At 39.9% G+C, this 13,636-nt stretch overlaps 1 protein-coding gene across 1 annotated transcript in view; it reads left to right on the top strand.

Annotated features, from left to right (window-relative positions):
- The window catches only part of RAB10 (RAB10, member RAS oncogene family), a 159,640-nt gene extending 146,383 nt beyond the window's left edge, over window positions 1-13,257 (top strand). Inside the window, exons 5-6 of the mRNA XM_033936157.1 lie at window positions 7,924-8,025; window positions 12,503-13,257. Of these exons, the coding sequence (XP_033792048.1) occupies window positions 7,924-8,025; window positions 12,503-12,586 (186 nt within the window). The 3' untranslated portion in view covers window positions 12,587-13,257. The remainder of the gene's footprint in view (window positions 1-7,923; window positions 8,026-12,502) is intronic.
- Window positions 13,258-13,636: the final 379 nt, after the last annotated feature.

Below are 13,636 nucleotides of genomic sequence, written 5' to 3'. Positions count from 1 at the left end.
ATTTTCTCTGCATACGGTGTGCTTTTAAAATTTTATTGTTGGTAGATCATTTTGGCTTGGCCACGAAGGGGAGGGAGGGAGGGGAGCTGCTGAAAGACATCTAGTAATCCTTGCAGGCTTGACTGTGCAGGGAATTATTTTTGTAAAATCATGTTTTGTTATGTGACCAGCATTATTTAGACTTTAATTTCTATGAATGAATAGAATGAAAATGATATAAAATTACTTGCTTGTTTTTATGTGCGTGCGCTGATTGAAAGTGAAGAGAGAGTGGGCTGAGGACGCGGAAGGAGAGTGGGGAGAAGATGCTGATTTATAAATTGACAATTGTACAGAATATTGTTTCTTTTTATACTTTAATATAATAAGTTCAATATAAAACAATTCAAGGCTTGTGTGGATGGAATCAGGTGGTTTGTGGGGATGGGAACTGAGCTTACGGGGATTAATCAAATAAAATGGTATTTTCTTATTTCTCATTATTTGTTTTATTTTTATTTGTTAATTTGTAAAGTGGTGATTGTTATATCAGTTTTTTCAAATTTATATCTACTGTCTTTATATTTTGCACAGTATTAGAGGACATGTATTACTGTTTTTGTGATGTTGCATTGTATGCAGAGTCTGGTTTCTTGGCCGATCAGTTTAACTTTTGTCTACATATTTCTATTTTTAGTTTTTGATTATTTCATATTGGGCGAGGGTGTATCTGTCTGTGTGTATGAAACGGACATGGCTTTTTGATAGCATCGACTGTACAGGATCAATTGACTGTGCAGGATCTCGCTTGTTTAGTTTTACAATGTATGTGTTGGTGTTCTAGTGCTCACTGCAGTGTTTAAGATGCTGCCTTTTCCTAGGTACACTCTTGTGCGATATGTGGATTGTTACTAAAAATCATATTTTTCATATAGATTGGGGGGTCAAAAAATGATGGGCCCCGGGTGTCACATATGCTAGGTACGCCACTGCCTGGATGGGAGTATTTTTTGAGGAATCTGATTGACATCCTCATCCACTCAGTTGAGGATTTAACAGAGTTTTCAGCAGATGAATCTTTTGGTATACCTTCAGATCCCTCACCATCTCCACAACAATGTACATGTCCACCAGAAAGTCTATCTTTTACTGGATTCATCTGCCAAAATGGGGCTAGCACTGTCCATCAAGATGGAAACAGAAGAAGAACCTCGACCTGAATTTGATTTTGAAACTCCATCAGATGAGTATATTAAGGTGCCTTTACATATTTCACGAAGGATGCTTTACTTAAGAATCAATCTCAGTCTAGGCAGCAGCAATCCTTTTTGACTCCTTCCTTCTGAACATTGCCAGCATTTCTCTGCCTCTTCCTCAAAATCTTCCCATAAGAGACACTGTTCCATTTTCACCAGCATTGGACTCTTATTACCAGTAGTTTGTTGAGTGGTGTCTCAAGACTATGCCCTGCACTTACTAAGAACTCTTCCAAACCACTCGCCAAGAGAGTCTTTTCAACTCCCTTCAGAAGACCCTCCTTCTGCAAGAACTTTTGGCCCTATTCTAGCTAAATGCAGTAGACCTTATTCCTGTGCAAGAGAGAGATCAGAAGTTCTATTCCGAGTATTTCCTGTTACCAAATAAGATCAGAGGCCTTCATCCAATTCTAGAATGCTAGGGCCTGAACAAATGATGGAGAAGTTTTTCATGGTGTCTACTTCTGAACAAGGATGACAGGTTTTGCTCTCTAGATCTCAAGGAGGCCTATGCTCAGCATAGCTATCCTACATGCCCACAGAAAAAATTTTTTAATTTTGCATTGGTTGTCAACACTTTCAGTACGAAGTCCTACCATTAGGATTCACTTCAGCTCCTCAAGTCTTCACAAAATGCCTTGTGATGATGGTGGTGGCCTTTTGTTCAAGGTGATTTCAAGTGTTTCCCTATTTGGATGACTGGTTGATCAAGGCTTCGTCATTGCTTCTTGCTCAGACGACCATCAAATCCACAGTTCATCTTCTAGAGCTACTGTGGTTTGCTGTAAACTACCAAAAATCCCATCTGCATCTATCCCAGATGCTGAAGTTCATTAGAGCTCTCTTGGATGCAGCTCAAAGCTGAAATTTTCGATCCCAACAGTGTCAACCTGTGCCAGCATGCTTCCACCCTGACATGCATGACAAATGCTACATCTTCTTGGCCAAATGATGTCCACAGTACATGTCACTCCCTATGCATGTCTCCACCTCAGAATACCACAGTGGACTCTTATCAACCCATTGGTCTTAACTCCTCTCTGCTCCAATCCAAGTAACCTCGCAATTCCAGCACACCTTCCATTAGTGAATGATTCTTTCCAACCTTACTCAGGGATTTCCCTTTCAGCCTCCTCCACATCAAAAACTCCTCATCAGATATGTTTATGGTAGGCTGGGGTGCTCATCTAAACAGCCTCCACACTCGATGTATGGTCCCCTTACAATTAAACACTGCATTTAAATCTCAGTCTGAGCGATAAGCAGCACTCAGGACATTTCAAGATAGACTCTTTTAGCAAGTAGTCCTCATATGAACTGACAACCAAGTTACCATGATCTGTGTCAACAAGCAGGGGAGCATGGGATCTCACACTATTTACATGGAAGCAATCCAGATTTGTACTTGGACGGTTGCTCATGGAATGCTTCTCAGAACAGTTTATCTGGCATGGAAGCAAAATGCATTAGCAGACATGCTCAGCAGACTCCTTTAGCCTCATAAATACTCTCTCATCATGACAGTCTTACATCAGATTTTCTCCAAATGGGGACTCCAGACATTGACCTCTTTGCTTTCCCCCACAACCTGTTGCTCTTCTTTTCCAGGCTGTATGCCCCAGTCACCTAGAGTCAGATGCCTTCCTCCATTCACTGTGAGAACAGATTCCTCTATGCATTCCTTCTATTACCGCTTATTGGGAAAATTTTACTCAAACTTTGCCAGGAACAGGGCACCATTATCTTCATAGCACCATGTGGGCCACATCAATCTTGGTTCCCTTTCCTCCTGGAGTTCTCGATCCAAGGCCCATTCCACTTATAGATGACCCCAGTGCTACTGATGCAGAGTGATGGATCTCTTCTCATCCCAAGCCTTATTTGTTAGCACTAGCAGCACAGCTTTTCACCAAACAAGAAAATGCCTTCACCCTTTCTGAGGTAGTCTGTGAAAGTCTTTCAGGTATAGCTATCCAAGAGACTTTCCACTCAACGATGTTGTATCAAATAGACTAGATTTTCTGATTGGTGTGCACTTCATGCTCTAGTCTAGACCCTGTCTCATGTCTACTCTCATCCATTTTGGACTGCCTTCTTCATCTCTCTAATTCAGGCGTCAAGACTAACTTGGTTCACCTACTTCTTGGTGCCGTCAGTTTGTTTCACATTCCCTTGGACAATGAACCTCTCTCTTTATCTCTTGGTATCCAGATTTATAAAAGGTCTTTACCATACTAAATCACCTGTCAAGCCTCCACTTGTGGGCTGGTATCTCAATGTGGTACTATCTGGTCTTATGAAGTCTCCTTTTGAGCTGCTTGCAACCTGCTCTCTCATATTTTTCACTTAGAAGGTAGTTTCCTCATAGCCCTCACATCTGCCTGTCAGGTGAGTGAACTTCTAGCACTGATATCAGATCCACCCTATACAAGATTCTAGCATTACAGAGTAGTCCTTGAAACTCATCCCGAATTCCTACTTAAGGTTGTCTCAGAATTCCATTTCAACTAATCTGTAGTTCTACCTGTGTTCTCCCCAAAACTACATTCCCATTCAGGCAGTTCTGTATATATTGACCTGCAAATGTGCTCTTGCATACTTTCTTGACTGGACCAAACTTCATAGATGTACCTCTTGGCTTTTTCTAGCTTTTGATCCTAGACTTGGAGTTCAGTTACCAAAAGAACTATCTCAGCTTGGCTAGCGGACTGTATTTCCTTCACATATATATAGGCTGGGCTAGCTCACGGTGTCTGAGCTATGGCTGCTTCAGTAGCTCATTTCTGCTATACAGCTATTGAAGACATCTAAAAGGCAGCCACTTGGTTTTCAATCCATACATTCACCTCCCACTACTGTTTAGATCAAAACTCCAGAAGAGACAGTTGTCTTGAACAAGCAGTTCTGCAAAATCTATTTACTTCCTAGACACAATTCCCCCACCGCAATCTTTCTGGGAGTTCCACATGTGAGAATATATCTGCTTGTCATCGTAGAAAACAAAGTTACTTACCTGTGCAGTTGTTATCTGATGATAGCAGACATATATTCTCCCAACCTGCTTGTCTCCCTTATTGGCTTCTTAGGTTTTTCTTTACTGAACTGATTATTCTGCGAACCCACTTTGGGTGGGAAGGCACTGGCATACACTCAGTATGGGCACTGCATAAAAATTTAAAGTGACTGTGTGCTTAGCAGTGTCGATACCAGATTCCATGGATGGCATTACGCACATGTGAGAATATATACCTGCTACAGGTAAGTAACTGCTTATACCAGTCTTCAATCTTACTAATGTTTAAAATTACTACTCTTCGTGGAATTCATTGCATGTGAGATAGCGGTTCACATAAACAGGTCTATGCCAGCACTGGAGAAAGAAGGACCCACTGTGCAGCGTTCACTTCCTCCTCTACTGCTCGTGTCTGCATTGAATTCTACATAGTATATGCAGAATTCTAGGTGTTCTGAGGAGGTGAGGAATTCTGCACAAAATCTGAACTTGCTGAATTCCAACAGGAGTATATTACTCTGGGAGAGTTTTATGTTCAAAATTCTGTGCAGTTTGTAATGTGTGTATAAAGAATTTCCCCATCCTAAGGCCCAAAATTCCTCCTAATTTCCCTCTTCAAGCTCTAGTCTTCCCCACCTTCTCCATTTTTCTGCCTGCCTGCCTCCCCTCCCCCTCCCCTTCATTGTAGTGTGGAAGTAGTGCCGCCTGATTTGAATCGATTCACCGATTCACTTTGAATCGATTTTTGTTGTCCAAGAAAATCAGACACACCAATTCTGCGACCCCCGACACACAACAACCAGCTGAGACCTGTCATACCTCCAAGGCCTCCTAAAGCTGCAGCAGTGCCAACACTAAATGGACTGCTTCGCAGCCTGGGGGAGTTATTTTGTAGTCTTTCCACCCCATCACCCCCTTTGCCCTCTCCAAACCCACGCTTGTGCTGTGATGTAAACAAAATAAACAAAAATTACTTTTCTTCTCTGTTGGGTCCTACCTCACACTTGCTGTCTAATACCAACTCTGGTAGGATACACATTTCAAATCTGACATATTGTAATCACAAAAAATAGAAAATAAAATTATTTTTTTCTACCTTCCACTGCCATATCCAACATTTGCTTCTTTCCCATTGTCTACCATCTCTCTCTCTCTCTCCCCTGCTTTTTGCCTTGGGTCAAACCTCTCTATTCCCCTCCATGCAGCATCTCTCCTTTCTTTCCCTTCATTATCGTGTGCAACATTTCTTTCTCTCCTCCCATCCCCCTGTGCAGCAGCTCTCAACCAATCCTCCCATAGTGAGACCTGTCATACCTCCGAGGCTTCTTAAACAGCAGCAGCACTCTGAATGGGCTGCTTTGAGCCTGCCCTGCTAGGACTTCCCTCTGCCATGTCACTGATGACACCTCTGACATCATAGGGAAGCTTTCCACTTCTGCATAGGGGAGCAGGCAGGAAGGAGGGCATGGGATCCCCAATAGCAGTGGCTTCGGCAAAGGCTGGCAGGCAGGAAAGAGGGCACGAGATTCCCAGCGGCCATTAAGCAGGGAGGGGGGAAGGGAGAACCGTGCAGTGCGTACCCCAAACAACCAGCTCACGTATCCCTGATCTATCATTACATTACATTACATTACATTAGGGATTTCTATTCCGCCTGTGCCTTGCGGTTCTAGGCGGATTACAATATAGAAGATGTCTGGGCAATTCACGGATTACCTCAAAAGCTTTCTGCCTCTGATATACTTGAAAAAGTTGTTACTGTGAGTTTTTACTTCTGTGGCTAACTTCTCTTCATATTCTTTTAGCTGTCTTTGTCAATGATTTTTATCTAACTTGCTAGTGCATATGTTTCTGCTTATTGTCCATAGAGGTATTAAAATCTAAGGGGCCCTCTTACTAAAAATGTTCTTAGCACATTTTAGCATTACTTTTCTGCATTCTAAGCCCTTATTCAATGCTGCAGTAAAATGGGACTTTTTATTTCTGCAGGTTTTAAGTCAGTTTTTTTTCTTTTTTTTTTAACTTTTAGAAAAATTATAAATCAACCTTGCAGCTACTACTTGTTAGAATAATGACATCATATAAACCAGGGAAAGTTAAAAAAATCAAAATGAGTCCATAATCAAGAAAGAGAATCTAAATATATAGTGCTCACCTGACTTCCACAGAACAGTTTTCATTCTGTGCAGATTCCAAAAATTTCTAACCTTAACTTAAGAGCAGGGAACTTTCTTGTTTTCTGACCTTATCTCCCTGGCTCTGATGGCATTGAAACTGAGCATTGTCTAGTTATCTCTTTTGGGACTGCCACCTCCATTTCCAGTTAGGACATCTGGCTACAGCAAGATACCCCTTCCGTAGAAGATCCCATACCTTCAAAGGAATGAGACTTTCCCTCTGACCACCAAATACCATACTCAACTACCTCTACCACTTTTTCCAGCTAGTACACTCGGCTTATGTCCAAATACTTTGGTCTCCACCTTTTAGTGTCTCTTTTGTATCCAAATTCATGAGAGGCTGTATTTGTTAAACTTCCAGTCCTGAAGCTTTTAACCCCATGGGCATGAAACAATTAGCTAAGTTTTTAGTGTCTCTCACTTTGGCTCAAAGAATCATTGAACTCCAGTCCATAGTCTGAGTATTGTGCACAATTTCATTACAAGTTAGTTTTTCAAACTCATCTTAAAGTCTTAACACAAGAAGACACTTTTTCACATTGACAAAAAAAATAGTAAAACCCTCCATACTCCTGACTCATTTATTACTTAGAGAACAGCCACTAGAAAGTCCATGCAGCTTTTGTTTTTTCTTTGACCTAACAGACTTGGCCTTCCAGGACAAAGCATATACTTGTGACCTGGATATCATCCTGTATTGAGTTCTATTATTTTCATGCTGGTGTTCCTTTGGTCAACAACCTTCATCAAATCAGATCCACTGCTTCTACCATTACAATTTGCTTTACCTTACAATTTGCTTCACTGCAGAACATCTTCAAAATCTTGCCTGGTCCTGACTTCATACTTTCAAGCTGTCTGGACCTGCTTTTTAAGCAGTAACAGTCTGAGCTATTCGATTTATGGATCAACATTGGAACAGGATGCCCCTTGTTGGTGTGATGTATATTACAGAAGTGGATCAGTACTGATCTTGGGAGCCATTCACTATTGTATCTGATTCATTCTGTCTCAATAACGGAGAAAGCAGAGAGGTTGCCTATAAGAGGTGTTCTCTGTAGACAGGATTATAGCCACATATACTAGTGTCTCAGAGTTGATTTTTGTCTCTTTAACATAGGACACTGCTGTAGATAGTAAACCACATGTGTTTAGTTTACACTAGTTCTGAGCTCTGGGAGGGTCATTTATCCTGGCATTGTTCGATATTTATTGCCTGATGTAATTCTTCTGTGTACAGAACACTCCTGTTACAGGTATGCAACTTTGCTTTATCCATAAAACATTTTGCTGAGCTACAGGTCAGATTTCAAGCAAGACTTCTCAAATAGTGCACAGCAGTCTAAATCACAATGTAGGATAATGTTGGGTCAGTACTGTAATCGGTTAAAGAGGGAAGAGTTTATTGTAGAATTGGAGGTATTATGATGCCAGGTAGGAGGAGGAGGAGGAAGGATGTTCTCTCGATTTTCATTTTGTGTACTTTTGTATTTAGATTGCTCGGGAGCATGGTATTAGGTTTTTCGAGACTAGTGCAAAAGCAAATGTGAACATTGAGAAAGCATTCCTCACATTAGCTGAAGACATTCTTCGAAAGGTGAGTAGACTTCATTAATCATAACAGTAGAGGAAAGTACATTTCTTAGTACTCTAACTACATTTGAGTGAATTCAGAGTGGCAGACATGTCTTGATTACTTTAATCTATGGGCTTATATATATTGAAAATACAAGTGGTCTACTAGGTCATTTTTATGAACATCTTGTTATTTGATAACTTTCTCATAGGTACTAAATGTTTTTATACATTGTTTTTCATATTGTGACATTGTATTACAGTGAAAATCACTGTAAGGGAAAGTATCACTTTTATGAATAGGGTGCTATATGAGGAAAAAAATTCTCTGATAAGATGAATAAGATAGCCACATGTGGGTAGTGTCATCTACTGTTTCTGAAAAGCTGGAATCTCTTAGAAGTTTTTGGGACATAACGGATTCATGCTGTGCATACTGTACAGTATACAGAGCTGCTTCTGGGGTTTTTTGGAGGGGGGGTTGTTCAGCACACATCATGTGTGTTTTTGGTATATGGTTTTTGTATTGTATATAACCCACTTGGGTTGCATACAATAGATCTCAGTGATTTACAATACTAAAATGAAAACTTGAACTGCAATGAAGATAGGACAGAACACAATCAAACCTAATAGATAAAAATAAAAGAAAATTCAATTTATAAACAAAACAGTCATGATAAAAATCAAAATGAAGTCGAAGTAAAAATAAAATCAGGGTAAGTCGACAATTGAGAGAGAGGCCAGACAAGATCGTCATGAATTACAGTTTAATATTATATGCAATATTAAAGAGCCAAGCTTTAAGTAGGACTTTTAAAGGTTTTTAATGATAATTTTCTATGAGTGGTAGGAGGGAGTGAATCCCAAAGATTGGGAGGTGGGGGGGGGCTGTGAAATAGCATAGTGTCTCGTGAATTCTAAATGTTTGTCTGGGGTTGGGCAGGACTAGCCAATGATCATTTATGGAGCAGAGCAGACGAATCAGACTATAAGGAATAGTATGAGTTGCCAAATAATCTGGTAGACCAGTCTTATGCGCTTTAAATGTGATAAATAGTAGTTTGAATAATATACATTGTTCAGTAGGATGACAGTGATTAGAAATTAGTAACAGGGTAACGAGATCGTATTTACCAGCATGATACAACAATTTGATAGCTGTAATTTGAAGGGGTTGAAGCTTTTTAAGGTTTGTACAAGAGCATCCCAAATAAACAATATTGTAATAATCCAATTTTGTTATAAATGAGAGAATCAATGAATGGAATGTATCATGGTCAAAATGATGCCTGATAGAACGTAATTTATAGAGTATAATGAAGCAGACTGCACAGATTGAAAATTTGAGGTACAAATGTGAGCTGGGAATTGAAAATAATCCCTAAATAATGAAACAAAGTTACTGGCGTGATTGTATGACGAATGGGGGCTGGGGGCAGTGGCGCAGTGGTTAAAGCTATAACTTTAGTACCCTGAGGTTATGGATTCAAACCCACACTGCTCCTTGTGACCCTGGGCAAGTCACTTAATCCCCCCGTTGTCCCAGGTACATTAGATAAATTATGAGCCTGCCAAGACAAACAGGGAAAAATGCTTGAGTACATGAATAAATTCATTTAAACCGTTCTAAGCTCCCCTGGGAGAACGGTATAGAAAATTGAATGAATAAATAAGAGGTATGGTCGGTGCAGAAAGACCTGTAAACCAGCAAGCTACCATTTTTTCTTTATTCAGGACTAATCTGTGGTTTTTAAGCCAATTTTCAACTAAATCTAGACAGCATTGTAAAAGAAAAACATCTGGGTTGTAAGGGTTAGTAGAAAGAAGTAGAAAGATATTGCCTGCAAACGAGTTATAAATGAAATGAAATAAAAGTTTGAATAAGTGTAGCCAAAGGGCAAATTAATAAGTTAAAGAGAAGTGGACATAGTATCGAACTTTGTGGAACTCCATAAGATAAAATGTGTGGAGAAGCTGAAGAATTTGCTGTAATTACCTTATAAGAGTGGTTGGATAAAAAGGAAGAAAACCAAGCATATACTGTACCAGACAAACCAAAAGATGCCAAAGAATCTAATAAAGCCTCCAGAAGTATGGCAGTAGTAGTAATTTATTTTACCAGTCCACAATGTTAGTATATCCAGTAAATAGCTGGACTAGTATAGAAAAATTTGTTGTCGCTGCTGAGTAAGCCTCAGTCCCACCACTCCACCGCTGTTCTATCTCATGACTGCGGGGAGAATTATGTGGCACTTCATCACTGGCTGCTCGTAGCGGTTTTATTTGACATTTTCATATGAATACGAGTCGGGTGACAAGCGCAACCTCGGGAGACCCTTGATACAGCGCCAGTAGGCGCGAAACATGTCGGGTTAGACTCCCAGGCGTTGGCTGACAAGCTAAGTATACACATTACTTTAATAATAAAGACAGCATTATAGCATCTTTTCAGAAAAGCGTATAAATTATTAAAATGTCAAATAAAACCGCTATGAGCAGCCAGTGATGAAGTGCCACATAATTCTCCCCGCAGTCATGCGATAGAACAGCGGTGGAGTGGTGGGACTGAGGCTTACTCAGCAGCGACAACAAATTTTTCTATACTAGTCCAGCTATTTACTGGAAAGAATCTAATAAAAGCATCTGATTTACAAGACCGAATGCAGCAGATAAATCTAATGAAATGGCTAACACAACTTTATATTTATCTAGGTGAGAGCGGACTTCACTCTTGTTTTGTATTTTCAGTATTTCCTTCCTGTCATAGCCCTGTAGAACTCCCAGGCAGGTTGATCAGCATTTTTATTAGTTTCTTTATTTTACCATTGGTAGTGATCAGTCCTAAGAGCCCTTCTGTGATCAGCTTTGATTGGCCCTATTTTTGACAAAATTTGTCCTTTTGATTTTGCCATGGCACTGAAGGTGATGAATTTGAAAAATGCCTGCATTTATAACAAAAATGTTTCTTAAGGTCTTCATATAGTACTGCTTGGACATAGATTATGATACTTCTGTTTGTGCCATTTGGCAAGATGCTGACTAAGGCTTTTAAGCAGCAATGACTGCATCTGATATCTTCAGTGAAAAGTCAGATTGACTTCGCTGTCAAGCAAAGGACCTAGGAGCAACATGGAGCTTAGACTTCCACACAGCATTGATCAATTTTAAAACCGTTATCCAGGATGCACAGGAGCAGGGAACCATCTGTTTCCTCATTCATTGTTAAACAAGGATTCCTTTCAGTTGAGTTCAGGATTGAGAAGCATCAGTGCTGAACATTGGACAGAGACACATCAAAGTGTCAGTACTGAGCCTCTATAAACAAGGCAAAATATCAGGAAGGTAGCAGAAGTTTAAAGCTGACTAAATTTTGAATTTGGCACTGAAACTGACCTAAAACCTGGGTTTGGGTTCCAGCTGAGAATTCCTCGCATTTTCAACAGAAACCCGAAAAGGTAGCCCTCCCTCTGCCACTGCCACAAGTGAGCCTCCCCCTTCCTTTGATGGAAAACATACCCCCCCCCCCATGCACTCATTACTTCTCTCTGGCCCTCCAGACTGCCCACCATTCCACTCTCTCTCCCCCTCCTTCCCTAGGCCTACCTTGTAAAGGCCTTGGTAGTCTAGCGGTATCTTTGGGATAGGAACATTACCAGTTGCTCCTGCCCCCATTGACTGTGCTGAAAAAATGGCTGCCATGACTTCCCACATCATTGTCTTTTTCCTGCTCAGGCTGTTTCCAATTCCAAAAGGGCAACCATGTTCTGCCACAGCATCTTTGCAAGCCTGCTATGGTGAGACGTGACTGCCATTTTGGAATTAGGAATGGCCTGAGCAGCAGTGACTTTCTCCTGCTCAGGCTAGTCCCAATTTCAAAATGGCAGCTATGACCTCCCATGTCATAGCTGTGGGAAGTCAGGCCTGGATTTCTGTTACAATCTGCTGTTCAATTAGTCCATTTGATATCTCCAGGCAGGCCTATCTGAATGAGTATGCTAGTTCTCAAAATGTTTGAGCCATGACAACATTGCTAGTCCATCTAAGAATGGCATTCATTGAGAATATTCACAAAGCTTGTACCATGGAGTTTCATGTAAACATTTTCTCCTCCATCTAGAATCTGCTTGCTAATGTAATAACCGATAACAATCTCTTATTGTAAGCCTTGTAGAAACTTGCAGGATATAAGAAACTATATGGTATGGAATTTACAATATATCACACCACTAATTAGATACTAAAATTCAATGCAGCAACTTATCCTCCAGAGCCTCTTTCAAGGAAAGAGCTTTATGCCATTTCCTCCAGGCCCACTTTGATGTAGTGTCCATTGGAATGTCTCAAAAAGATTAATGCTTAGCATGACCCTATTCAGTATGTGGTGTTGGTGTTTGTATTATATTTTGACATGGGGGAGAAAGCCAAGTGTTTGTAAAAGAATGAATGTCTGCCCTGCCCTATGAGACTTTGTTTTATTGTCTTCTCTTTTGTTCCAGACTCCTGTTAAAGAGCCCAACAGTGAGAATGTGGATATCAGCAGTGGAGGCGGAGTGACGGGCTGGAAAAGCAAATGTTGTTGAGCGCTCCCTTTTACTACAGACATCATCCACTGCCCCTCTTCCCTTCATTCTTTTTTTTTTTTTTTTCTTGCTTCAAAAATAAACCACTTCCCTTCCCATTTTTAACATATAAAACCAATTTCATTCTCTCCCCATAACAAAAAAAAAAAATCCATCCAAACTTCCCCCTGCCTTCCATTTATGACTGCTTGCTGACAATATAATTTCTAAAGAAAAAAAATGTATAGAAGAAAAGAAAGGAATCATGTCTGTGACTTATCTCATTTTAAGTGTACTGCTTAACTCACCACTACATTTTGGTTGTATCATAGTCCCATTATCAATATTAAAAAAACAAAACAAAAAAACTTATAGCAATCATTTCAACTCTACAAAAACTGTATGAGAATAAAAGTTAGAATTAACAATTTTGTTATTGTACAATAGTGGAATTTTCTGTGATGGATGATTGAATTATTATCTTATAAACCTGCACCAACAGAAAGGACAAATACCTTGTTTTTGTGTCACATTAACTGAATGGGGTTTACTTTGTGCTGTGCCTTAAGTGATTTTAATTTTCTTACTATACTGCATTTACATAGGGATGTGGCAAATGAGTATAAATAGTGCATTCTTTTCTATCTTGTTCACCTTTGGCTAAATGTCATTAAACAAAATGTTTTGGAATATGCCCTGGGTAATGTTAATTTGATTTATCCAGTTATCCAGGTACACAACTCCAAACTATAGATTTGCTCTTGATATGTATGAAAGATTGGTTTAGCTGCAAAGTTATCCTTCCTTCCATTGCCCTTGCATTTGCTATGGTTTGACTTGTTAACAAGGAATCTGGGATGAAAAGCTTTCTTGTATCAAATTTAAAGAAGCTGTAGCCAAGGAACGGTATGAAATAGCAGTAATTATCAAATGTTTTGAAATAAATCAATTTCCAGATAGCCTATGCTTCTTATGGAGTGCTGGCAATTCAGATTTTCTTAGCAACTGAATGTATTTTTTTAGCCCATATTTGAAGTCAGACCTAACTCAACTTATATGGACACCGGCCAC

This window comes from Geotrypetes seraphini, chromosome 3 (assembly GCF_902459505.1).
Source record: "Geotrypetes seraphini chromosome 3, aGeoSer1.1, whole genome shotgun sequence".
NCBI classification, from domain to species: domain Eukaryota; kingdom Metazoa; phylum Chordata; class Amphibia; order Gymnophiona; family Dermophiidae; genus Geotrypetes; species Geotrypetes seraphini.
The sequence above is the reverse complement of the archived record's forward strand: the minus strand, read 5'-3'. Positions and strand labels throughout refer to the sequence as shown.